Source organism: Sminthopsis crassicaudata, chromosome 2 (genome assembly GCF_048593235.1).
Source record: "Sminthopsis crassicaudata isolate SCR6 chromosome 2, ASM4859323v1, whole genome shotgun sequence".
Classification (NCBI taxonomy): domain Eukaryota; kingdom Metazoa; phylum Chordata; class Mammalia; order Dasyuromorphia; family Dasyuridae; genus Sminthopsis; species Sminthopsis crassicaudata.
In genome coordinates this window covers 33,575,352-33,602,021 of record NC_133618.1, presented here as the reverse complement: position 1 = coordinate 33,602,021, position 26,670 = coordinate 33,575,352, and the positions used below count along the sequence as shown (strand labels likewise).

Genomic DNA, 26,670 nt, shown 5'->3' with positions numbered 1-26,670 from the left:
CAGGCTAGAACGGGCCTGAATGTAACGCGACCGCTGCTCTGGATCTGCTACCTCATCGACATGGACATTTTTGCACCAAGGGCATAGACTATTATAACTGATGCAAAATGGGAGGATGCAGAGGAGCTCCCTTTCCAGAGGAAACTTGTACTTTGTGCTGAGTAATCCCCCGAGACGGGAGCACACATTTGTTCTCTTTGTATCCTGAATGATACTGATCATCAGACTGACCAAAGCTCTTCCCAGGGCTCCTGGTTTTAATATGCTTAGGGAGGAAGCTTGTTTTACACCCTCAAATGAGAGCTTTAAAAACGGAAGGGAGCCTGGACGCCATCTTGCGTCCCCCTCTCCCCACCCTGCAATTTGTTCAGACGAGGTAATAGGCTCAGGACTCTGAGGGATGCAGTCTCCTCGAAGACCCATAGCCACTCAAGAGCTGTTTGGTGGATGAGGACTGGAAGCCAAAGTACTGGGCAGAAGAAGGGGGAAAGCCAGATTTGGAGCCCAGGGTAGTCCTGGTAAATCCAATTTTCCCCCAGGTCTCTATATAAATAGAGGGTGTTGCTGTAATGATGGGGCGCACCGGACCCGCCCTTCAAACAGTAGTCCTGACTTTCCTTCCTTCCAGAGAGAGCCAAAGTGGGAGCAGTGACAAGTTACTTTTTTTGGTTGATAAATACGAAAACACTAACCAGCAAGTGAGGTTTGTCTGAAGCGGCTCCTAGAAGTCATCAATGAAAAAGTGCATGCGAGCCTTTGAAAGATCATCTTGGATACCAGTGGGTTAGACTGGACGCCCTGAGAGTGAAGGGAGGAGGAGGCTCCCAGGGGGGTCAGGGGCCACACTGCCAACGCCCAGGAGCAGGGCAGAGAAAATGCCTCTGGTGCCCAGAAGTGACTTTCATAAGATCTTAGCTACAAATGGGAGAAGCCCAAAGGAGGCAGCCATCCCGGGCAGTTTAACATGGCGGGGAAGAATAGTACACAGACCTGGACCTGCCTATGGGGGAGTGGGTCAAGAACACTCACTTTTATAGAGAAAAATGGAAGGTGTTAGTGATGGCTATGGCCCAGGGGTTCCCTTGGACTTCTGTGGCTACCCTTCTTACCTGAGGCCTAAGATTCTCGCGCGCTGCCCATCCCGGTGCTGAGCACAGTGCCAGGCACATCGGGGCCTGATGCTTGCTCCCTTCCCCACACTGTGCCTTCTGGCATTCGGCCTGCTTCTCTCCTACTCCTTTTGACAATTTCCTTAACATCCAGGTTAGGCAAAATGTAGCCCGCTCGCCCCTCTCCCCATGTCCCAGTGGACCCCCCCATTTTGATTTTTTGCTGACTAGTCCCATCATCCCTTTCCTTAGCTGGCCGTTGTGGGCTCCCCATCCTTGTCTACACCAAACTCAACTCGAGTGTCTGTGGCTATCAGGAGGCTCTGAGAGGTTCCCGGAATCGGGCTGAGTCACGTGTGGGTGGAGCAGGACCAGGAGGGCCGGGTCAGTCTGCACCAGTCCTCACTGCCCATCCCCTTCCTCTAGTTTCAGAGCAAACTGCACAGTAAATGAAGACAAGGAGGCACAGGGACCATTAGCCAAGGAGGATGTGGGCTGGGGGCCCCCCCTTGCGGGCTGCTGCTCTCCTTGGAAGTAGAAGGGGCTGGGGGAGGCACACTCTCTATTTTCAAACCCAGCCCCATTATCACATGATCTTCTCGGACAACGGAAAGGACCAGGCATCTCTCAGGCCAAGCCTCAGGTGTCCAGCCAAGGCTGGGGGAGGGAGCGGCCCCTCAGGGTGCCCAGAGCTGCCGGGTCTAATTAAGGAAAGACTCAGGGAGGAGGCAGCCAGAACCACGCAGGGTTTATTCTCTCTGATTTCAGCCAACACTTCCCAAGCACATAAGCCAACAACAGCGAGGGCACCAGTTCTGCGCCCCGATACGGGCTTGTGGCCAGCTAAGCGGCCTCATTTATCACGAAGGGCGGCCGAGGCGTGAGCGCTGCAGGCCTGAGTCCCAATCGCTCCTTCCTGACTCCTGCCCCTCGGCAGCGACGTTTCACTTGCTGCCCGGCGCCTTTATTCCCACGGGCTCTGCCCTGCCCCCACGAGTCAGATTCAGCTCCAGACCCAGCAGATCTTCAGGGTTTGGGGAACACCGACCCTCACTCACTGTCGCTGCTGCTGCTGCTGCTGTCGCTGTCACTGCTTGTCCCAGTTAAGTCTTCTAGGGCTTTTCTGCAAGGAACAAAACAGACAGTTCATGTTCTCTCTTCTGGGGTTCCTGCCGTCCCCTATCACGTGGGGGAGTCTGGGGGCTTGGGCAGAAAAGCCAGAAGCAGTGCCAGAGTCCCCGGCCATGCCGGGCTGCCTCAAAATGAAAATTCAATTAAAAACACCACTGACTAAGTGGGATGCTGTTAGGGTCTTGTGAATGGGTCAGCACAGTGCAAACAGGAAGTAAGAAGCCGAAAGTGCTTGAGGTAAATAATTTCTTTGGCACAGAGACTGCCTCATGGGCAGGACCTGATCACACTGATCATACTGAGATAGCCTGGTAACGGGAGACGGCTCCCTCTCTGACGGGCTGTGTGTGTAACCTCACAGACCCTTCTTAAGCCCACGCAGCCGGAGGTCGCTCTCTTTATCCCGGGGTGGCTGAGCCGAGTGGATGGATAGCCAAGAGAGGTAAGGAGCTTGATAGTGACACATGATGTTCACTTGGGAGTTAACACACCAGGGCAATATGTAAGCAAGTAGAATAAAGACTAAGATTGCGTGTGGCTGTTCTTGAGCCCACTGTCGGTCATTAAACTACGGTTCGAGAAATCGCAGCCAGAGACCTCTGAAGGCCTCAGAGGAGGCAGCCGGGTAAAGTCAGTTGGCACTGCAAAGGTCAGTGGCCAGAGGATTCTCTGACGTCCTGGGAATTAGGAGAGCCTGGCAAGGTAAAAGTTACAGAGTAACGCTGGGCCGCTGGCAAATGAAGTGACTGCCCAGGGTTAAGTTCTGCTGTACTTTTTAGGATGTCAGGGAAAGGGACGAGATTAAGGGGAGAAGAAAAAACATGTATTAAAAATAACTGGAACCACAGGAGAGCTCCAATGGTGGTCAGCAGGGCCTCCCCCCACCCCAGCTGCTCATTAACAGCCTCTCCAAGGGGGCGACAGCAGAGGGCACCCTTACCTCTGTTCCTCAGAGACTTCAAATTCAGCCAGCACTCTCTGCGTGAGCGGCTCACAGATGGCCAGGCTCAGGGAGTGGGTCAGCTTCACCAAATGCACAGCCCGGGCAGAATCGTGGCGTTCCTGAGCGTGGTTCATGAATTCATTGATCAGCTCGGCTCTGAAACAAGAAGATCCATGGGGCTGGGCTCATGCCTGCCGCACCCGGCCACTGAAGATGGCAGGAAACCCCCAGAGGACTCACCTGGGGATTTTGTTTTGCTTCTTGAAATTCTCCAACATCTGCCTGTTTGAGACAAGATTATGGTTCTCTCAGGGCTGGAGCACCTGACCCTCCCATTGTTCCCAGGGCCGGCACGGTTTTTCCCCTGAAGGGGGTCAATGGGGACCTCACCACCTGTGAAGGGGTTGGGGAAGAGACAGGCCAGGTCCTGCAGCGGGGGGAAGGTCTAAGTTGGGCTGGAGTGTGACACCTGAGGCAACCCCTGTGGGCAAGCACTGGGCACAGCCCTTACTTCCTGAGCAAATCATGTTCCAGACCAGCCAGAAGAAAGGATTTTAAACAGAACATGCTGGAGGGAACAATGGAGAATCCCGTTGCCCGTGTGCCAGCCTGGAGGTGTCCAATGTGCAGCACAACCAGATCCAAAAGGACCCAGGGATTGTGTCCCCATGAAGGCAGAGGCCAGCCTTGGCTGTCCAGGAGGACCGTGTGCGGGGGCGGGAGCAGACTGCCCGGTGTGAGAAGGCTCAGATTTAGGCACCAGTTTCATGTAAGTGCTTTCCATCCACCTGCCACATGCAGGAGGGCAGAGACACACCTACATTCAGCTCCCATGATTCAGCTGAGGTCCGTACCCCTGCGCCAATCATCACAGCCAAACCACACCCTGGAGGTCGGACCGCCACCACCTCATGATTTTGGCATGTCAATCTCAGGAAGGGACTGCAGTGGGGCAAGGGCCCCTTGAGCCCAGGGCCTGTGGACCAGCAGACCCTTCGAGGCCCGAGGGCTCCAGGAAAGAGCACCGCTCCCTCATTCAAAAGAGGGGTGAACAAGAGGCCCCCAAGGTGCTGGCTTCCAGAATTCCATGGAGTCCAATCCCACAAGCCTGGGCAGGACCCTGGCCATGGACAGGCACCCAACCTGCGGCCCACACCCAGGCCAGGGGCTAGAGGTCTTCTCTGGCAGTCTTGCTCAACACCTTGCACTACCCCCCCCCCCGACCTGGCCGAACAGACAGGACCACACTCACCAGGCCTCCTGGGTCCTGCCCCCTCGGAGGAGGACAGCAGCGATACAATTCATGGCATTGGTGGACCACTCTGACCCGGGCTTGCCGTCTATGCTTTCGAATATTGACTTGATGTCTGCGGCACAGTCGGCAAACGCTGCCTGGAGCTGAGGAGAGATGGTTAGCACCAGCTCCTGACAGCCCACAGCCCACCCTGGCACTTTTCACCTCACAACCACCCAAGCCCTGTCGTCCTCATTTTACAGAGGGAGAAGCCGAGGCACAAAATGACCCTGGGCCCCCCAGTTTTAACACAAGTTCTCACACGTCCTGGGACCATTTCCTAGGACTCCTTGTCTCGGGCACTAACAAGTCATTGCTCTTGTTCCCCCCACTTTCCCACATGGACACCCGAGAGATCACCCAGAGGAGGTGGAAGCTGGGCCGGCGACTGAGCAGTCAGATGCTGCTGGGACATGGGATGTTACAGAGAGCGCTCGGGCCCCCATCGTCCTACCTCGGGGGGCTGCTTCTCTCTGGCCATCAGCTGCAGGATCTCGTCCCTCAGATTGTTGTACTGGCTGAGACCAAATTCTTTGCAATCTTGGAACAAGAGAGACACAGGCAGAAATGACTATGGCCGTCCCTGAGCACCTCCGCACAATGCTCTGGCCACTGACCCCAGATCCCATCACCCCCATGTCTCAGGAGGGAGACGGCACAAAGCAGCAAGCCCCCCAGGAGAGGGAATGGGGGGAAATGGAAAGGAACCAAAGGCCTGAAATTTCCCCTGCTGCCGCAGGAACAGAGGAACACTTGATGGGCAAAATGCTTCTGGATAAAACTCTGTCCACCCAGCAGAGAATATGAGGGCAAAGACCCCAGGCCCATACAATAGGACTGTCAGAGATTTGTGATGACAAGAAACAATAACAATGCAAGTGACAACAATAATATCTTTTAACTGAGGGAGTCCTGGCCGGCTGTGACCCCTCTGAGGTTTTCTCAGCAGAGGGACACTGGAGTAGTCTCCATTGGCTTCTCCAGCCCATTTTACAGATGAGGAAGCAGAGGCCAGCACAGTGAAACAGCTCGGCAGGGTCACCCGGCTACTGAGTATCTAAGGCCGGATGGGAGCTCAGCAGTGGGAGTCAGCCTGGCTCCGGCACTGCACTCTGTGCCCCTGGCACATGACACCGGTCATTGTATACTTGGTGCCAGGCCCAAGGCTAAATGTGTGACCTGACCTGGTCCTTCCAAGCCCAGGAGGAACTCTCCTCATCTTGCAGTTGAGACTGAGGCGGACAGGCCAGACTGGAAGGAGGCGAGGCCTTCCTGAGGCCTCCCCGCTACCAGGCACCGGCCACAGCCAGCCAATATCAAAGCTAATCCGGCTCCTCCACACCTTCTGTTCTGGTCTCCCTCAGAGCCCAGGCCCATGGTGCCCAGTTTGTGCCACACGCCCAGCAGGGGAGGCCTCCTTTAGGTCCCTCCTAAGAAAAAGGGGGCTGGGTGGGGAGCTGCCAGCCTCACTCACCTCTCCAGATCTCAGGGATCATGTCCAATCGGCTCCCCACATCCAGGGCCTGGAGAAGATTAATCAGGAGGAACGAGTGAGGAAAGCAGACCTGAGAAAAAGGAACACACTCTCAGTTTTGGGCGTGGGGGGCAGGAACACACAAAGGCGGAGCCCCCCACGACAAATGAGAGGCGCTCTTACAGAAGGGATCAGCTCCTTGTACCACTTCAGAGTGACATCCACCTGCTCCATCAGGCACAACAAATTGAAGAACTTCTGACTGCAGGGAGAACAAACATGTTGAGGCTCTCCCCACAGCACAAGGTGGACCCACCCAGAACCTGCCCGCACCGTCCCTGCCATCAGGACAGGCCCCCAGCATCTTAAAGGCAGCCCCAGGACACTCTAAGTTCCACAGGAACAGGGCTTGAATCTCCTCTGCAGAAAGGGAAAACTTCCAGGACGAGGGACACACTCGTTCCCAAGATGGCTTGTCCACGCTTCCAGACAGAAGTTTAGCCCCCTCCTCACACACAAGCCTGAGCCTAGCCCTCTGCTTCAACCACCAGTCACAAGTAAAGACTCCCAACTCTTAGATGACCCAGTCCCTCGTCCACCCTTGGGTGCCCGCCCAAATCTTTAAGAAACTAACTGCAGGTTTAGCCTGGCCCAGGAGGCAGCCCCCCCCCACTCTCTTGCAACCCATCCATTCATCTTGCATTTGCATCCCCCTTTCAGGCCCTGACTTCTTGGCAGGGAGAAGCTTGTCTGCCTTGACCCTGCAGTCTTACAGGCAGAGGCAAATAAATCAAACAAGAAGCTCATGCTTACACCCAACTTACTAATAGTAGAGACTGTGAAGGGGATCCCCAAGCAGCTTCCAGTTGTCACCGGTCCTTAGGAGGCCATGCAATTGGTAGGCGAGGTCCAGGTCTTTGAGCATATAGCACTGCAAAGAGCGGGGCCATGAGCCCAAGCTGCAGGGGCCGGAGGCGCCAAGGCCACCCACAAGCTCTAAGGCTGCGGAGGGAGGTCAGGGACTGGGTCCGAGGCGCTGCACTATCAGCAGGCTGTCAGACCCTGGAGCAGCTGCTGGACTTGGGGAGACAGCCATGGACGGCACTGCCCTTGCTCCCCCCTCACCCCCACCCCCAATCAGCAGACAGCTGCCCGTCTGTCTCACACAGAATCAAGGCCTGCCCACCCAGAGACAAGACCTGACCCTCAGGATATGAAAATCACACAAATATGGAGAGAAGACAAGAAATGGAAGGAGGAACAAAGGGTAGGGCAGATGGAAAGCATGGGGGAAGTCTGAGGGAGAGCAAGGTCTTCTTTGGAAGCAAGAAATGTACTTACCACCTTCATAGCAGATGAAAAAAACTGGTCTGAAAGGAAATTTAGGGCTGGTATTAACCTCTGGTCAGTAAAGGTGAAATAGCCATTAACATTTTTATTTAACAACAATGCGGAAGAATCTAGTGGAAGCAGCTCAAGCTGCAGTTGTATTAATTCAATTTGATAAAAAATAATTCCTCCTGGGGCAGTGGATAGAGCACCAGCCTTAGATTCAGGAGGACCTGAGTTCAAATCTGGTCTCAGACACTTAACGCTTCCTAGCTGTGTGACCCTGGGCAAGTCACTTAACCCCAGCCTCAGGGAAAAAATAATAATAATAATAATTCCTCCTTAATAATTATGATCTCAAAGCAAAAACAAAAATTGACCTAACTGAAAGAGATACATGGAAACTTCATTCGGCAACGAATATCAAAAATTTTCTCAAATACTTAGGAATTGAGTCAAATTTATAAAACTAAAAGCTATTCCCCAATTGATAAACGGTCAAAGGATATGAAAAAATAAATGCTCTAAAATCACTATTGATTACAGAGAAAAGGCAAATTAAAACAACTCTTGTGGTGCCACCTCACACCTAGCAGAAATGATAAAAGCTGGAGGGGATGAGGGAAAATAGGTACATTAAGAAAGTGCTAGTGGAGCTGATCCAATGGTTCTGGAGAGCAATTTGGAGCTATGCCCAAAGGGCAACCAAGCTTCGTACCCTTTGATCCAGCACTACCACTGCTAAGTCTGTATTCCAAAGAGATAAGAGATAAAGGCCAAGGACCTACATGCATAAAAATATTTATAGCAGGTTTTGGGTTTTTTTGCGGTGGCAAAGAATCAGAAAATTAACTGGAAAATGGCAGAACAAGCTGTGACATTCCTGTGACCAAATATTATTGTACTATAAAGAAATGATAATGGGGGTTATTTCAGAAAAACCTGGGAAGACATACGAATTGATACAGAGCACAACCAGGGGAACCTTATACACAGTAAAAGTAATGTTGTAATAATGACCAGCTATGAAAGAGTTGGTTACTCTCATCAATATAAGCAATCTCAAGACAATTCCAAAGGCCTCATGATGAAAAACCTCTACTTAGAGGGCAGCTAGGTGGTGCAGTGATAGAGCACCAGCCCAGAAGTCAGGAGGACCTGAGTGCAAATCTGGCTTCAGGAACTTAACACTTCCTGTCTGTGTGACCCTGGGCAAGTCACAACTCCAACTGCCTCAGAAAACAAACCAAAAAAAAATATTACCAGAGAGAAAATGCTAAACTGAAATAATTTTCTGACTTTATTATTCTTCTTTTTGATGCAATAAGATTATCATGAAAATGTTTTGCATGATTTCAGATATGTAACTGAGAACATTATTTGCGTTTTTAATGAACAGGGAAGGGAAGGAGAATCTGGAACTCAAAAAAAATTTTTTTAAAAAGTATTAAAAATAAAGGATAAATTATTTTTAAAAAATAATTCCACCATGATGGAACATTCTTAAGTTTTCTCTGAAAACACTGTTAAGTGGAGGCAGAAAGGAAAGAGAATTCCCAAACACAATGTGACATGTCTAGAGGCTTACCATCATCCACATCCTGCACATGCAGCTTCTTGCCCTGGAGCTCAACGAGAATGTCAGCTAGGTGAGTGGAGGAGACTTTGACTCCTGGGGCTGCAGAATCAGTGAAGCACAAGAATTTCTTTTAAGATCGTTGGTCGAGCCTTCCAATCTTATGGCACCAATTAAAACAGGCTGTAGTTCTACTTTTTTTTTTTTTAATTTTAGAGAATTATAAATTTATAAAATATAAAACCCTAAGCATTCTGCTATGTAAAGAACACCACAAAAGGAGACTATTATGTATGCAACCACTGGACATCTGTTATGGAGTTCTGCCTTCTCCCTCAACATACAGCTTGCAGGATTAAGATTTAGCACAGTATTGTAATTTGGAAGGCACAATTTGGGCAATTCTGTGATTTTTACCATAGTGGAATGGCCCAACAATGAGCCATTAATTTATCTCCAATTACATGGGTCCGTCTTATTTCCATAAAGAATGCTTTGAAGTTATTTTCACGTAATTCTTTTGTGCCCTGCCATTTGCGTTGCCAGATACTTTAAATATTCTGTGAGCTATGAATGAAACTTCTTTTTGTAAATTCTTCATACTTGGTTTTGTTAGTAATGTATAAGAGGCTGATATTTTTGGATGGGATATGGTTCTATTACTAAAATTATTGTTTTAATGAAATTTTCAGTTTAATCTCTAGAATTTTCTAAGTAAATCACGTTATTTACCACAAGGGGGTAATTCTGTTCCTTTGCCTCTTGTCCTACTGCTATACAGCAAGCATTTCTAGAAACATATTAAGTTCAAGGAGAGACAGTGGTCATCCAAGTTGTACCGCAATGTTACCGGAAGTGATGCTCGAGGAACAATCAACCACTTGTAAGTTGTACTATGACAAGCCACCATCTAGTACTGCTCTGGGTGGCATAAAATAGGACCAGCAGGAATAAAGAACACTTTCCAGAGGCATATAAATCACAAGGCACACTAGTCAATGGTACTCAAAAGTAAAAAATCTCTCATTAAAATGAAAAATCATAGGCCTAAAAGTTTAATACATTGCAAGTAAAGTTCACACATTTTGGCTCAATGATCTCATCATTGGGCACATATAAATTCCAAGACAGGAGTAAGAATCCTTATTATCTCACTCTCAACTTAAAACAAAAAATGATACAAAAAGCAAATTCAGATGAGGGCAAATAGCCTGATACTCATACACCACTTCCTCTATTGAGGAAATTTATTTGAGTCTATTTATTTACTATTTGCATTCAAAGCTTGTTAAGTTTCTACAGCCAGACATAATCTAAGATTATACTTACCAGATTTGTAAAATATCTCAAGTATATAGTGATACGTTGAAAGTGAAGGTTCTCAAAATCGTCAGGAAGGGAATAAAAAAAAGAATAAAGAGTAAGTTCTAATAGTTGACATTTGTAGGATATTTTATATCTCACACAACGTTCGCCTCGCAAACAGCTATGGCGCCACAGGCCACATTCAAGGCCGATTTTTGGCCTAGTTTTTATTTTTTAACCTAGTATTTTTTCCCAAACATTTGCTGCTTCCAGGTCCCAAAGGCAAGATTGTACTGACCCCACAGGAAGCTGGCAAATCCTGTCATTAGAATGCCTACCTGGTATTCACAGCTATGGGGAAAAGGCCAATTTGTTAATCTTTAAATGCAAAATCTGTTGGGAGGGAGGGAGAGTTGCATTCACTATCAGTGCTTCAACCACAAATCTCCAGCAATGAAGAGGGTCCAAAGGCAGGGCTGAGCTGCTCAGAGCACAAGGCATCCTCTGCGGCCCCTGTCTTTCTGGGGGTGCTACACAGCAGATGGGATGCAGGATGATGTGGGAGACTCTTATCAGGGAGACCTGGGGACGGAGCTTATGCGGTTGTGCTAGGGCTTCTTCTTTGAGAACACAAGGTGGATGCTTAAATCTAGGTCAAGGCCAGGCCCAAGGAGCTCTAAGTGCAACAAGAAAAGCAGAACCTCTTCTGGCCAAAGCAGCCAATTAAGGCAGGAGTCAGACTTTCGAAGCAATCCCTACGCACCAAGGAGCCCACAGCTCCTAAGCACAGCCTTTCTGTGGAAGCCTCCTGACTCTAGAAGCCCCAGCAGGAGGGCCCCGGGAGACTCCTAGACAGTGAGAGCCTGAGAGTCCTGCCAGGGGCAACAGAGAGCTGAAAGGATGGAGACACGAGACAAGCCTTCCAGCCACTTGGTCCCCCACACAAGGCTATTTTACTTAATACTTATGAACAAGTCAATCAAAACCAAAAATGGACACACAAGACTACATCAACAGACCTGGCTGCCAAAATCAACACGACATCCCAAACTGGGACTCTGCGCTAACATCCAGGACCCCCACTCACCTACATTGAGGGCCTTCATTTCACACAGGGTCTGTAAAGCAGGAACTTTTCCAAAGTAAGCTAGTTTTCTAAGGACCCGAAGAATGGCATTAAATGTTTGAAGATTTGGTTTCACCTTTTGTTCAGTCATTTGTTTCAACAAATCCTAGTGGAATAAAAACCAAGTTTGCAAATGAGAGGGGTGCAGTTTTACGTTCAAGCATTTGTCAAAGTGCTCTGGGTGATAACACTACAATCGATGGTGCCAAATTAACTTTCTTTAATAAAACTGGCTTTTGGTTAGTCCAAGACTGGTTGGTTTGTTTTACATTCCTTGTGGTACTCTCTTTTTACCTGAACTAAAAATTCTGCTAAGAGAGCATTTCCCAGAATTAGCATTTCGCTTATTACCAGAATTTAGCATGGTATGATGGCCATGCTCAGGGACCCTCCCTCTATGCTGGTTTTTGCCTTGACCGCCCATCAGCCACAGCAACACCAAACAGTATCCTTCCCAAGAAAAGAGAATATGAGTAGCTCCTCCTCCCTCATTCCTATATTCTTCTTTCCCATTTTTACCATGTCCAATCATTCACTGTTAATGAGAAAGAGGTAAATTAACCCAAGTTTTCTGAATCACATTTTACTCCTTTGTTCATAAATTATCCCTGTTCTATCATCATCATCGTCATCATTGCCTTTTTCTCATTTGTATAAAATTCACCATCATTACAATTTTTAAAACTGAGAGGGAATATCAAGGTTACCTATAGTATTTCACATAAATCGCTAAGAGATAAATCAATATTACCAATACAAGATTCCATTTTTCTTCATTTCTGTCTCTCACTGAGGCTGATGCTTCAATCAGTGCATTGAAGGTATGAACATCAGCTGCAAAAGACAGAAAAAAACCAGATTTGGGAACGAAGAAAAGGAGATGATAGGAGGATCAGAGGCAACGAAGGCTCTTAGTGCCTATGTCATCCACTCTGGAGCTCCTGTGCGGGCCCTGAGCCCACAACGTGCGGCCTCGGCCCTCGCCAACCCCACCCCAGCAGCACTCACCCCGGAGCCGGTTGTTCAGCAAGTCTGTGTACACACTGAAGGCCTTCTTGTCCGCGTGATACTAGAAGAAAAGGAGCAAAGGCAGCCCCGTCAGCAGGAGACAGCGAGCCCCGGGAGTGCAAAACAAAGGTGACCCCCAGGCTTACCTTGGCCATTCCCCGGATCAGTGTACAATAGGAATGTGCATTTTTCTCAGGCATCAAATTGAAAATTCTCTCTGCATTGTTGTTTGCTCTAGATTAAGGGAGACATTGCACCTGAAGGACAGCACTCTTTGGGAGCCATCCCAACTCCCCTCCCCTCCCCCCCAGCCCTAGACTCTTCCCCTTAGGTCTCACGTTGAACTCTGGCCAGCAGTCTCTCCATGGGCAGGGGTGGGGTACAAAGAGAGCCAGGTCAGAACGCCAGGGATGATGCCGTGGCCTCCCTGGGCCCCCATTTGCTCTTCAAAAGGGATGATACTCTTACAACCGACTCCCTTCCTATAGCTGCTCTCTAACTCTTACAGTTGGGGCTGTTTTACTAGCCTGAGGGTAAGTGTGGTGACTAATGGGGGGAAGGCTTAGGCCTGCCCCCCCCCCCACGCTGGTCCAGGGGGATGTCGTGGTGCTATGGGTTGGGGCTGAGATCACACGGCACTGCTTACAACAAAAGCCCAAACTTTCCCAGGGAAAGGGAAGGGCGCCACAAAAGCCAGCAGTGTTGCTCTGTCCTGAATGGACAACAGAATAAATATATGTCAGGTACATTAATTTTTTTTAAGGGAAAAATAAAGGGTGGGGGGGAACAGGATGATGGGGACTTGAGCTTTGACCACGAACACACTTCTGCTTGGAGAAAGGCTCCCCCAAAGGCACACCACAGCACTTTCAGACACCGATGGCCTGCATATGTAGCTCCTGTGTTCCCAAGTTTTCTGCCTTAAAACCACCTGGTCCTTCGGCCGTGTCCTGAGTCCTCTGCACATAAGAGCAACCCCGGGGCGATACACTCACCTCCAGGTAACCCAGGGCTGGAACTCAGTACCCCTTTTCTTCTTGGACTTCTTCGTCAGATTAACTTCTGCTTCCTCCTGAAACCCCACCCCCAACACAACACTGCAGGTCACATCCAGCTCCTGGAGGAACCCAGGCCCAGAGTCAGAGGATTATGTGCACCTGCTTCCCACTCACGAGGTTTCCTTGCCTGTAAACAGGGCATCGAACTTTCACGTTTCCTTCCCTACCAGTTGTGAGGAAAAGATTCCTAAATCCCAAAATGTGACCCCAACACGAACTCTACTAAAAAATTGCATCCTTCCCCCCAAAGCCATAAATGACTCCACCCCTCTCTTGCTGAAGATCCTATCACACAAAAAGGGTCCTACTGCTTCTCAGTGGGCAAAATTCTCATGGTGCTGACCAAGATGATGGACCAGCACAAGCCAGGCATTCTTCTAAGGAGAGAACCTGGCAGGAGGAGGAGGAAAGGGTGGAAAAGTCCTGAGCTTCAGCAGTCCTGGCTCTCCCGTGAGCCAAACAAGCCCCAACTGTCTTGAGCGAGGGGGAAGCTCCCACCCAAGATTGGAGATACAGGAGGTCAGAACTGAGAATAGCCCAGTGTGGCCAAATGGAAAAGAACTGAGGGAAGCGAGTCACACAGAATGAAAGCAAAACCCAGGCAGAGTCCCACTCACTCTTTGTACCACTGACTGGCTTGTCTCCTCATTATTTAAATTCTGTAACTTTTAAAAGATGGGATAACTTAAAACTAAATGTAGCTTAGATTCACAGCCTATGCTCTGAGCTAAACCAAACATGCCAACAAGGGGGTCACTGTCACTGCCTGCTGCAGGGCTATCAGACCTATGGGTCTGGGCATCAGATGCCACTGGGCCAGTAGCCAGGCACGGGGTAACCCAACACAGAGTCGCCAATGTGGCCCCAATACCCAGAGCTCTTCACTGAAACACCCTTCCCTTGACTGCCTGCACCACAAAATTTCCATCTCTCCTTCCAAGGGTCCCAAATTCAGCATCACTGCTGCTTTACAACCTAGTTCAGCTTCTCAAGTAGCTCAGATAACCCTTTTAGTCAGAAGCAAAGTAAATTTGTATTTAAATGTCTGAATCGGGTCACTGACATTTTTAAAGACAAAGGAGCTCCCCAGGCTGAGACAATGTGCCTGGAAGAGAGAGGTGGGTTTTATTTTACTCCGTTTTGTGGGGGAGGGGAGAAGGGAAAAAAGGAAGACTTTCTTCCTGCTCCCATCACATGTACATTGGTAGTGACAGCAAATCTGCCAGCAGGAAAGCCTCCTATTTCAGAGTGACCAGAATAAGTTGGTCAAAAGCCCTTTTGTTCAGGGATATAAAGCCTACAATCAATGCCAATAGCTTAAAAAAAATTCTCAATTGTTCAAGGCAGTGATATAAGACAGGCGAAAACGGTGTCTTTTTCTGGTTTCAAAGACAGGTAATTACAGACTAAAGCATTAAATGCTGAGAATATCACAGAGACTTCTCCGACACCTTGCCCGAGACTGAAGCAGAGAGAAAAAGTGACCTAAGGCTACATGTCAACTAAGCACCAAGATGAAATCAGCACCCAAAGTCACAAGATGCCCTGCTTCACATGCTCTGGGTCATCCAAGGAAGCTTCTATCAGGTCAGCAAAGTGAGACTGAGGCCTATTCCCTCAGGGCTCAGGTCAAAGCCTCAATAGAGCACAGACTCACTTCTACTTCAATTTTTAAGAATTCCAGAATTAATTCTAATGAAAGACAAGCAATTGTGCTTAAAGTTTTAAGTATGATTTAGCAGACTCTTAGACTTCTGCAGTATTTTGTAGTTATTCTAATATTCCCTTTTCTATTTTCTCACAGATTTTGTTACTGAGCCAAAGAAATGCCATTGATTTTTATTAATGGATTATCTTGCTTAACCAAAGCTTTCAATTGTCTCAGGTATTCTCTTTGGGAATGCTGTGGTTTTCTAAGTAAGCAATCAGCTCATTATCGACAAGGGCTCATTTTGTCTGTTTTGCTCCCCCCCCCCTTCCTATTCCCCCACTGCTACTACTAACAAAATCCTTGGGGAGGGGGAGAACGGGGAGTGGTCTTCTTGCCTTACTTCTGTATTTACTGGGACATTTCTGAAGTTTCCCCACTGCAAATAACGATAGCCCCGATAGCCCCCATAGCCCCCAAGCTACCTCAAACCCCAATGTGCTGATCTTTACCAATTCTTCTGATTCCTCAATTTGATGAGGTTGTTCTTCTCTTGGGGGCTCTTGGTCACCATAGTAACATAATAGATCTAAGAGGTTGTTTGTTGTTTCCAAAGATACAGAAGTCCCTACAAGCAAACAAAAGAGACCATGAAAGATGAAAGGACCTGAGCACTGGGCTGCAAACTATGCTTTCTAATGCCCACATTTTCATAAGTGTCCTTTAATGTTTGTAAAAGATTTCCCTCTCAACAACCCCTGGAAGTCACTACGCTCCCTCCATTCCACGGAAGGTTTGGTCACAGGTCTTCCTAACTCCAACCCAACAGTTACTAAGCACCTAAGTGCCAAGTGTGGTGCTAGCTCCACAGAAAGACACAAGGAGTTCCTGAGACAGTGGAAAACCACAAAAGCCAGAGCAGCTCTTTCCAGACCTGAAATGATGGAGCCACCCATGCACTCGTGTTCTGTGCCTGGCCCACACCTGCCAGGTGATGTGCAAAAAGCACAGCAATCCTGGCTAAAGTTACTAGCAGGTAGTTGGGGAGGAATTGAAGTGAACAGGGGGAAAGGGAATTGTAGAAGACCCAAGAGACAATTCAGGTGACATTATTTGAAAGGCAGCCAGGATAGGAGAGAAAGAAACATCGTCTCTGTTAAAGGCACCTGAGACACTCAGGGAATGATATAAGAACAAGAGCTAATCTCCAGCAGATAAGAAGTCAAAGGATATGAATAACCAGCTTTCAAAATGATAACTATGAAATATGGCTCCATACTAATAAAACAGCTAAAAATAATAGAACAATCTAAGAATATGCAAAATAAACCCAAGGATATGGGGAGTGAGGGAAGCTTCTTGGTGAAGCAGGGTCCCGAACCATGGGGTGAGAGCCAGCCTGCAAAGAAAATTGGGAGGTGAGAGGGGCACCTGAAGCAAGGCAGCAGCCCAGGGATGGAGACAGAGGACCCTCAATTCTGAGCACCTCATCAGACATGGGGATTAAAGGAGAGGGATGAACTAGAAAGGACTCAATGCCCACAAGAGACCGTGTCATGTTGGAAAGAGAAATGGAGGAAGATAAAATGGATTCTATTTTGGAGGAAGCAACACCACTTTAGAACTAAAAGGAGCATGATAGCATCCAAGTTATAGAGAAACAATACCCAAGTATCCCTGTGGGAGTGTCATTTCCCAGTTACAGCTGAATCTGGCTCAATTTGCCCCAGGAGTGATGTGGTCCCTTCCCGGACCCCCCTCTTCCCCAAATAAATAAAAAGATTATGGATTTAATCAACACAAACATTTCCAATCATAAAGGAGAGGGGAAAAAAAAAAAAAGGATTATATACACAACCATGACTCTCTTGCACAGCTTGTTTAAAAAATACATCTAAAGTTCATCATGTTTGGAGTAAAATCCTTATCTGTGTCTTCTGAATTTTTCCTAGCTTCACTTATTTTTTACTTGCTTCACTGAGGTTTTTCTTCCTTTTCTCCCCCCATTACTTTGGAGCACATCTTTCACAACTAATTTTCAGCAAAGAAAAAAGTCCTGCTGGTGGCTGCCAGAAATCAGTCCAGAAACTTATGTGGTTCTTACAAGGTCAGGGCAATTCCTCTGCCAGAACAACTAAGCAACAGTTTCAATTGTGGCATCAGAAAGATTTTTTAGGAGACTATGATGGAACCACAGAAGCAGCCTGAAAATGACTTTAAAAACTCAGAGAGGTCCGTGGCAGTATTTGTCCTCCAAAAAAATTAAAATGATCCTCAGGGATCTCTAGTGCACTGTTTAACTTCATGAAGATAAAACGAAAATGATTATTTTAATCTGCTCTAGAAAAGCCAGGGTAACTCAAGCTAAAAAAAGCTTATACTATTCCAAATTCTCTATTATTCAGAAGAATACAGCAAAACTGAAAATACTGAGAAAGCAAGACTGGCCTTGTTTCATGTTTGAGACCAAAAGTCTCCTCCAAACAGACCAGGTATGTCTCCCTAATAACCTGCTGAGCAGGTTCAGCCCCTTCCCCCCTTCTTAATTAATTTATTTTTAAATTGATTTTTAATTGATTTTAATTTAATTGATTTAACTGATGCAATTGATGAGGAAACGGCTCACTGCTGGCAAAGAGGAACTGAAGCTCAGGGAAGCGCCATAGATTTGGGGGCTCTTTGGACACATCCATGGGAATGGATGCACAGACCTAAATGGGAAAGATTCTGAAGAGGGACCACGGAAGAACACTTCCAAGGCTGCAAGCTGGGTGACTGAAGCGACGATTGTGCCCTAGACACAAAGAAGGCAAGAACGGGTTCACTTTTCCAGGTATCAGTTTCCTCATGTGTAAAGGGGCTCTCTGGGGGTCCTTTCTGGCTCTAAATTCTAAGATCCATGATTTAGACAGAATCACCTAACCGTCACTGTAAGGAACCCTTTAAGATACAAAGAGAAGTCTTACTATTCTCAGTCTACAAAGAAGGAACTAAAGCTCCCACAGAATGAAGTTTGTCTCAGGTCATGGTACTTGAAGCCCCCCAGGAGGATCCTGGCCTCCTGACTCCCACCCTTACTGTCCGATAGAAGCACAGAGGAGGGAGTCTCTAATCCCCTTTCACCTCTCACCTGCCCTCTACTACCATGGTGTTGATGCAACCAAGGGAGCACTGGAAGTCATTTTCTCTTTTTCTCTATGAAAATTTTTTGTCACCCTCCCCAACTTCTCAAACAGGCCAGCCAGGGGACATGGCAACCCTGGCTCAGGAAGCAAACCCAGGGAGAGTTGGCCACAGCAATAGTGCTTGCCAAGGCCAGAGTAACATGGCTCACAGACACATGGGTCATTACTTTTGTCCTGCACCTTTTAGTCAGTCACTAAACACTTATTAAGCACCTCCTTTGTGCCAGGTATTATGCTGAGCACTGGGACTCTAAAGAAAGGCAAAAGCCCCCAATTCAAAGAGCACCCTAGAAGCAGTTTGAGATTTCTGGAAACCATCCAAGAACACTAATCCAGTGGGCAAGAAGAGGAGCTGGGGGCCAGTTACCTGCTTGAAGGAGCTGGTCAAACATGTCCACAGAGGCCTTGACTTTGCGAAGCCGGATGCGCTCCTGGAGGGCGGCCTCGCTCACTTCCTCAAGCTGAGGCTCCAAGTATTCAGGCATCAGGCACTAAAAACAGGCTGGATGTTAGGGTGTAAGGTCTCAGGGGCCCCTCTCTCTTCCACAAGACGAGTATTAAGAAAAGAGATTGGGGCCCTGCATTGTCAGGTGACTACTGAAAGTTACTTGAAAAGTGACTTGCTACTTACTGACTACCTTTCATCAGCTTGCAATCATCCCACCTCTCCCTTTTTCTTAATACAACCTAGAAGGGGGCAGCTAGATAGGGCACCGAGTTCAGACTTACTAGCTGCGTGAGTCACGTTAAATCCCAATTGCCTTGCCAAAAACATATATATATATATATATATATATATATATATATATATATATATATATATATATATATATATATATATATATGTACACACACACACACACACACACACACACACACACACACACACACACACACACACAAAATATTGTATTTAAAGGTAAAGGAATCTCTTTTCTGTTCCCTCTGCTATCCACCTAAGCACAATGCTTTATAAGATTTCTCTTCAATGGCGAGGCAAATGTTGATCACCTCAAGGAAAACCTAAAAACAAACTTATTCAGAGTGGGAAATGACCAACCTCTACTTACCGGTATATGTGGTTCTGCTCTACACTTATCAAAGAACGTGGGATTTGTATTAATAATATATTTTGCTGCATTCTTTCCAGAAGCCTTTGCCAGCATAAACATTCTCTGTGTAAGAAAAGGAGATTGATTTAATTATTAACCAGTCATTCTGATTTGGACTCAAATCAACTGCATTTTTTATTATCTTTTTTCTACCATTATTATTAGGAAAGAGGATAAATTTAAAAAATACAGGAACACGTTCATTGTAATGCAGGATAAAGATATTTTAGTCAAGTTTAATTTTTTATTTTACATAATTCTTATCTCACCCAAATAAATCTGCATGTGGGATTTAAAATCAGATTTACTGTCTTATTCAAAATTTTAACTGTCTTAAACTTGTCCAGAAAAAGTAAAAAATTAAATTTCTACTAGGACATTGACACATTGTTGGTGGAACTGTGAATGGATCTAGCCATTCTGAAGAGCTCAAAAAGTTATAAAACTGTGCAGACCCTTTGATCCAGCAGTGTTTCTACTGGGCTTATATCCCAAAGAGATCTTAACAGAGGGAAAGCGATCCACATGTGCAAAAATGTTTGGAGCAAGAAACTGGAAACCAAGTGGATGCCCATCAAATGGAGAATGGTTGAATAAGTTATGGTATTTGAATGTTATGGAATATTAAGAAATGATCAGGAGGATGACTTTAGAAAAACATGAACTGATGCTAAGTAAAATGAGCAGAACCTGGAGATCATTATGCACGGCAATATCAAGACTATACGATGACCAATTCTGATGGACGTGGCTCTTTCCAACAATGAGATGATTCAAATCAGTTCCAATTGTTCAGTGATGAAGAGAATCAACTATACTCAGAGAGAGGACTGTGGGAACTGAGTGTGGACCACAACATAGCATTTCCACTCTGTTTGCATTGGGTTTTCTTTCTTAGTTTTTCTTTTTCTTCCTTCTAGATCTGATTTTTCTTGTGCAACAAGATAACTATATAAATATGTATACGTATATTGGATCTAACATGTATTTTAACATATTTAACATGTAGTGGACTACCTGCCAACTAGGGGTAGGGGAAAACCTGGAACAAAAGGTTTTGCAAGGGTCAGTGTTGGAAAAATTACCTATGCATATGCTTTGTAAATAAAAAGCTTTAATTAAAAAAAAAAAACAAAACAAAAAAAAAAAACAAAACTAAATTTCTGTGAAGATAAAAGAATAGCTTTGGCCACATAGGGAAAAAACAAATCAAAAACAAATCCAATCCTTTCCAGATGAAATGGGGAGACTGACTGGGGAGGTTGAGTTAGTAAGAAATCTAAATTTATGTAGAAATAAAAGGCATAAAGATAAGAGGGTGTGTGTACACATGCACACATACACATATCTAAGATGTATCTTATATTTGCCACTTAGTCTCTTTCCCCTTTCTAGCTGATTCCAAACCACACCCAGGTATTCCTCCCATGCTCTCACCCTGTGGTACCTGAGCTAATCTTGGTCCTTTACCCCTGACTATTTAAATATCCTAAATAATCACAATCTGGGAAGTTACCAGTCAGCATTTATGTGTGTGAATAGGGCTGGGTGACAAGATATGTATATGAAAACACTTACGGCTTCTGAAAACGTGACTGGGGTGAGGTAAGGATCATCCTGGAATGTGTAATGGGCAGCGGTGGGATCCTGGGGGGGAAATTAAGTCTCTTTAATTTCAGCATTCAAGTGATCAAAAATTATTTTGAAGGAGATTCTGAAATTTTACTATTCCACTTTAAGGGGCAGGACCTGAGATTCAAAGTAAAAACTCCTAATGAGAAGGAAAGTCAGTTAATGTGGTGTAAAAATTGGCAATCAGTAAGCAAAGTATTAGGAACAATTGAAAGCCAGGACACATTTTGGGACACTGTATACAAGCAGTTAAGAAGAAATGGCATATAATCTCGAAATGTTTGCCTTCACTGCAGAGACCAAGAAACTTTAATGCAGAACAAATATTAAGGTTCTCTGGAAAACAGGACTCCTAAAACTTCCCTTCTAGGTTCTGGTGCATGACCCTTTTCAGGACTTCAAAACAGATTTGTGCTTCACTAGTGTACCTCTTTAAGAAACAAGTGAAGCTTAAATCCTATTATGTTGGGAACCATTTGACATTCTCACAGGGAAATGGCAAGTTCTAAACATCAGGTATTTTTTGGGGGGTGAAGGTGAGGAAGAAATTCAAAAAACACTTAGGCATAGCTTATGAATTCTGAATGTGAGGACAGAAAGCAATGACCCAGTTCAAAATAAATTTCCATTGACAAGTTTCAGCAATTTAACTTTAAAACAGGTATAAATAAGCTTTTTGTTTCTGTAATGCTCCTTTGTGGAAAAGATCTGGGCTAGAGGTGTAGTTCTGGTCCTTGTTAGCTTTTTGACTGTGCAACGACCTTAACTTTTGCATGCTCCGGTGAAATGTGGATGACAATACGTCAAATATTTCATCAACCCCACAGGCTTGATGAGGGAAAAGTACTTTAGAAAAAGGACTGATTCTTTTTCTATTAGATGTGGGAATTCTGGGTGGAAATAAGCTCATGAAATGGCAGTCTCAACATCAACCAAAGGCATTATTAGACTATTTTCAAGGATCCAAAAAGTACTACTTACCCTCTGGATGGTGGATGCCAGAGCTTGAAGAACTGCTACATTATCCCTAAAAATGAGAATTTTAACAATGAAAAATAAGCTCATACATTTACCATGTGATTCAAGGGAGTCTGGCCTCAGGTTTGCTCCAATCTGTTAGGAAGAAATATTCACAGTATAAATACAACCATATCTCATTTCATAGTAAAACCTAACAAAGGGCAGAAAACCCAGTAAGTGACGAAACATTGGGAAAATCACCCAAAGAAAGTACAGGTGATCCAAAAACCAATGTTATGGGCAAACAAGGTGGTAAAGAGCATCTGATATATCCAATTTCAAAGCATAAAGGGGAAAAAAAACAAACCCTGACATATGCAACTGTGAATGTTACATATAGCTTATTTTTAAAAAATATATATATGTTAAATATGGTAGTACCAACACTAAAACTGCCTGTGAGTCCATCTAAATTATCTTTATGCTTCTTTACTACTGTGGCCCCTCAATGCCCCACTAAAAGCAAATAACTTTATGGGCCAGTTGTAACTGATATTGTACTTCTTATTCTGCACCTCTGGTCTATCACCTCTTTGCCAAAGATGGATTCAGCAATCTTGTACACAAAAGGAAAAAGGATACGAATTTCATTGGTGGACAGAAGTCCCATGTGAAGAAACTCCCACCTTCTCTGTAAAATATAGTCTTAAGTGACTTGCTTAACCCTGACACCAGTGAATCACAGTACACAGCAGCTATTTAACAAATGCTAGTTGAATGAATATATAAAATCTGTACAAAATCACAAATTCAACCAAGGGCTCCTCCTATCCTCCAGCCTGACTTGCTGGTCATTCGCCTAACGGCACAAACTGCTGAGGAACATGTGTTGAACTGCTGTCTTCTGCAGAAACCATCCTTGTTTTGATATTAAATCTGACTAATCTTTTTCACTACTCTCTTTCAAACTGTAAGTGTAAAACAACATTCAGCAAAAAGGATACCAAGCTAAGAGGAAGGCTTAAGTATAGGTAATTACAATAACTATATTTAAATCAGCTTACACTCTACCAACCTTTTAATTACATTTCATCCTTTTCTCAAGAAAAAAATCATTTCTATGTTGTATCAGCTTGGGAATAAAAGATAAAAAAGTGCTAAGTTAGCCTAATTGCTAAAGCAAATTGGCCACTTTTTCAGATTGCTGTAAGGATATACTTACAGCCCTCCTTGGGACAGTGAAACTAAAATCCATTCTTAAAGCCCCAGCCTAATGGGTCTCTTTACCTCCAGCCTCCTTGACCCCACGTCATTAATAAACATATCATTTTAAGCTCCACTTTCTCATGTAGGAATTCCCACAATTTCTACAGAGAGCAAACTCACCGCAATCCCTTAATGATCTTGGGATCTGGAGGAAGTGGAGCTTCTTTGGGCTCCACTTCTTGATCTAAACAAAAGGGACTAAATGATTTCTCTAGTATTCTACAGGTCAAACATTCCTAAGATTCTAAGCCATAAGACCCCATTCTATCTAACCTCATTTCTTTCTTATTTTTCTGATATAGGTGACTTGCTCTTGCCAGCTCCCCCCTTCCCCCATTATAATCCCTACTTCCAAAGATTTGCTCATGATATTTAAGGAGTTTAAGAATGATTGGGGAAAAAAACAAAACAAAACAAAACAAAAAAACCCCCACCACATTTATTATTGTGCTTATTATGTGCTAAGGCTGGGGATATAAAAGGAAACTTTAGACATTCTAATAAGGAGATAACACATGGAAAATTTAATTTTCAAGGTTCACAAAATGCTTACCTCACAATCACCTTGTAAGGTGGATAGTTCAAGCAGTATGGATTTCATCTACAAAATGGTAAACTAAGGCCCAGAAAGTATAAGTGATTGGCTTACAATGTAACAATGGTTACAAAGCTAGTAATTGTCAGAGCTGGAATTCAAACCCAAGTCCCTTGTACTCTTTAAAATGGTGGTTTTAACCCACTGCTCCTTTCACTGTGTTATACCAATCCAAACTCTAATCCACACCCATCTCCCCATCAAGAACCTTTTTTGTGAAACCTCGACCGCAGATGCTGTCTGGAAGAACCAAGCACAATATTGGTCACTCAGAAGGGGATTAACCTGGCTCTCCTTTAACGTTATGCAAGAAAGATGCTTATGCTTCAACCAGTGTTTTGAGGAGAGACAAGGATCCCAAGGCAGGCTATGAACATAGGAATGTTCTCAGATCTGGCCTGGCCAGGTTGGTCCTGGAAAGACCAAAAGGAGCCTGAATCATTAGGACATTCCCAGAAATATACTGCCCTCTCAGGATATTTTAAACTGGGTTTACTCCATGGCTATCCTCCACTGCCCAAGATGACCAAATGTCACCCAGTAGCTTTATATTCAGAGAAACATTGGGTCGATGAATGGCAGGATCAACATCAGAAGGTAATTCTTTGATTCTTTTTCATGTAAGACTCTTAAATGGATTTCACCTCTACAGAGCAACAGCTATCACACAGATGCTGCCAACATGTTCCAATGATATATATTTGATTCTACAGATCATCTTGTCATCTCTCCCAAGTTAGAACAATCACTATTTTGAGATAAAAGCATCACTCACCAAGTTTTTCTTCTTGGAATGACCACTTCTTCACAACCTTAAAGAACAGAATGAAAACCAATGATTTAGATTTTCTCAATAAAATAGTCAATTCCAAAATAGTAGCTAACTTTTCAGGTAAATAGCCAACCGCAACTCCAGGATTCCCTGAAATCAGAATTATGCTATGGGCACAATGACGGTATCATACCTGGAAGATCAGGTCCTGCTGCTGCTGGGAGAGATGCACTTCCAGAATAAAACCTGCATAATAAGGCCAAAGGTTCTAGTTAGAAATTACCTACACCAACACAGATGACGCAATTGTTTAACTCTCCAAAAAGGAGCAGACACTTTTCCCACATGGCAGGGCCTGGACAAGGAGCAGAATTCTCCTTCTTCTAAGGGGCTTCTTTCTTTTCAATCAGTTTTTTATGTACGATACCCACTTCAGTTTATCTTGTCCTACACACGTGTTTTGCGTTATTAGTGTAGAATGGTGACATAAATCCTGCTATCAAAATTTGGTAACGTGATCTCATTAGACAAACTAACAATAAATTCAAATTTCTAGTAATTAAAAAAAGTTCATATTTACTGTATGGTTACATGTACATATATCGTATTTAATTTATACTTTAACATGTTTAACATGTACTGGTCAACCTGCCATCTGGGGGAGAAATTGGATCAAAAGGTTCTGCAATTGTCAATGCTGAAAAATTACTCATGCGTCTATCTGGTAAATAAAAAGCTATTAAAAATGAAAAAAAATATTTGTGACAAGAGCGATTTAATCAACGGGTGAAAATATCAACTTTACTTTTGGGGTGTGAACTGACAAAAGCAGTATTTATCTAGTTCATGTTTTAAGCTAGAAGGTTTCTCAGAGGACATTTATATGAGACTGAAGTGTGTAAAGCACTTTACACAAATGATCTCATTAGGGCTGAGGGCGGGGACAGAGGTGAGTGTTTGTTTTTACTGTAGTCAGGCCTCCCACAGTCTGAGGGACAGGGAATAGTGGCCCCCATATAAAAAGTGTGAGGACCCCTGGATTAGGGTATTCCATTTACCAAGAGGAAAACGCAGCGCGTGATGCAGACTTTGGAGTCAGGTATTATAGGATGATTACGTTTGGAAACCAGAAGGCCACTGTCTTCATAGAAACGCGGTGGAAAGAATTTGGAGCCAGGTCTGCGTTCAGACTGCTCCCTTGCCACTGTGGGCGTGACCTGGGAGTAAGTCAGTTTCCTAATCCGTGGTGAGGGAATTAGACTAGTTGTATGTGCACCTAAGCAGTGAAGTAGTTAGCCTGCTGGACTAGAAGTCTCAAGGTCAAACGTTAGTTCCCACGCGGTGTGATGGGTAATTCCCTTCGCTTCCCCCAACCTCCATTTCCTCATTTATAAAGTGGGAATAAAAGCATTATTGTAACTTTATTGTTGTTATGAAACCCTAACTCAGTGGTCCTCAGACTTTTAAAATTCATCCTAGCAAAACCTCGTGTTCCAAACTTTTCTTCCTCTCCCCCTCCCCAAGATATAAAGCAACCCGATGTGTGTTAAACATGTGACTTTTCTGAACGTATTAAACGTTCCTGAACGTTCCTGAAATGAATGAAAGATGTACCTAATCTCAAGGAGCTCAAGGAGGCACAGTGCAAAGCGCACTGGATCTGAAGTCAGAGGACTTGGGTTCAAATTCTACCCGGGGATTCCCAACTATGACCTAACCGCTCGAGGTCGCCAGGTCGCCTTCCCCGACCCACGTGCCATGAACACTGCGCACGCGCACCCTAACTTTTCACAGCTCTGGCAGAGGATCATTTTTTTCTTTCCCACTACAGCTTCAAACCGATCCCGGGACCCACTTTACCTCACAGACCCTTGCTCCATACCTATTTCCAGTAACTCTTCTCCGTGCGTCAGCCCGTCTACCGGCCAAGGGCAGCCGGGACCAGCAACAACCAGCGCGGAGAAAACGATTCCCAGCTGCCGCTGCCGCCGCCATCTTGGGCTCACGCGCGAAGCATGTTGGGATGAGACGATAGGGAAGAGGAGGAAGTGGGAAGATACCACTAGGCGAAAATATAGGGGAGGCTTTCTATGTTGGTCTGAAAGAGGAGTGTGTCATATTCTAAAATATTTTTATTAAGAATTTTA

The 26,670-nt window shown here is 45.2% G+C and overlaps 1 protein-coding gene and 1 non-coding gene across 8 annotated transcripts; both read right to left on the bottom strand.

Moving 5' to 3' along the window:
• Positions 1-1,840: 1,840 nt before the first annotated feature.
• On the bottom strand, positions 1,841-26,547 carry PTCD3 (pentatricopeptide repeat domain 3). 7 transcript variants are annotated; one of them, XM_074285663.1, is made up of 26 exons: positions 26,406-26,528; positions 24,717-24,769; positions 24,527-24,563; positions 23,960-24,164; positions 23,710-23,772; positions 21,912-21,957; positions 20,877-20,945; positions 19,257-19,361; positions 18,554-18,677; positions 15,514-15,629; positions 13,291-13,367; positions 12,442-12,529; positions 12,296-12,356; positions 12,039-12,121; positions 11,249-11,393; positions 10,186-10,236; positions 8,869-8,958; positions 7,293-7,321; positions 6,776-6,882; positions 6,135-6,213; positions 5,952-6,042; positions 4,932-5,017; positions 4,436-4,581; positions 3,424-3,465; positions 3,181-3,339; positions 1,841-2,232 (listed from the first exon to the last, which is right to left on the bottom strand). In XM_074285663.1, exons 8-26 carry the CDS (start codon positions 19,356-19,358, stop codon positions 2,160-2,162), a joined length of 1,749 nt encoding a protein of 582 aa, XP_074141764.1. In that variant the 5' UTR covers positions 19,359-19,361; positions 20,877-20,945; positions 21,912-21,957; positions 23,710-23,772; positions 23,960-24,164; positions 24,527-24,563; positions 24,717-24,769; positions 26,406-26,528; the 3' UTR covers positions 1,841-2,159. The 7 variants fall into 7 exon arrangements, with proteins under 7 accessions (XP_074141764.1, XP_074141763.1, XP_074141765.1 ...); XM_074285662.1 differs by lacking the exons at positions 21,912-21,957; positions 23,960-24,164 and adding an exon at positions 22,004-22,043 and having other exon boundaries at positions 26,406-26,539; XM_074285664.1 differs by lacking the exon at positions 23,960-24,164 and having other exon boundaries at positions 26,406-26,531.
• Positions 3,925-4,061, bottom strand: LOC141559285 (small nucleolar RNA SNORD94). The gene has a single exon (XR_012487346.1). It is a non-coding gene; the product is annotated as a small nucleolar RNA SNORD94 (small nucleolar RNA).
• Positions 26,548-26,670: the final 123 nt, after the last annotated feature.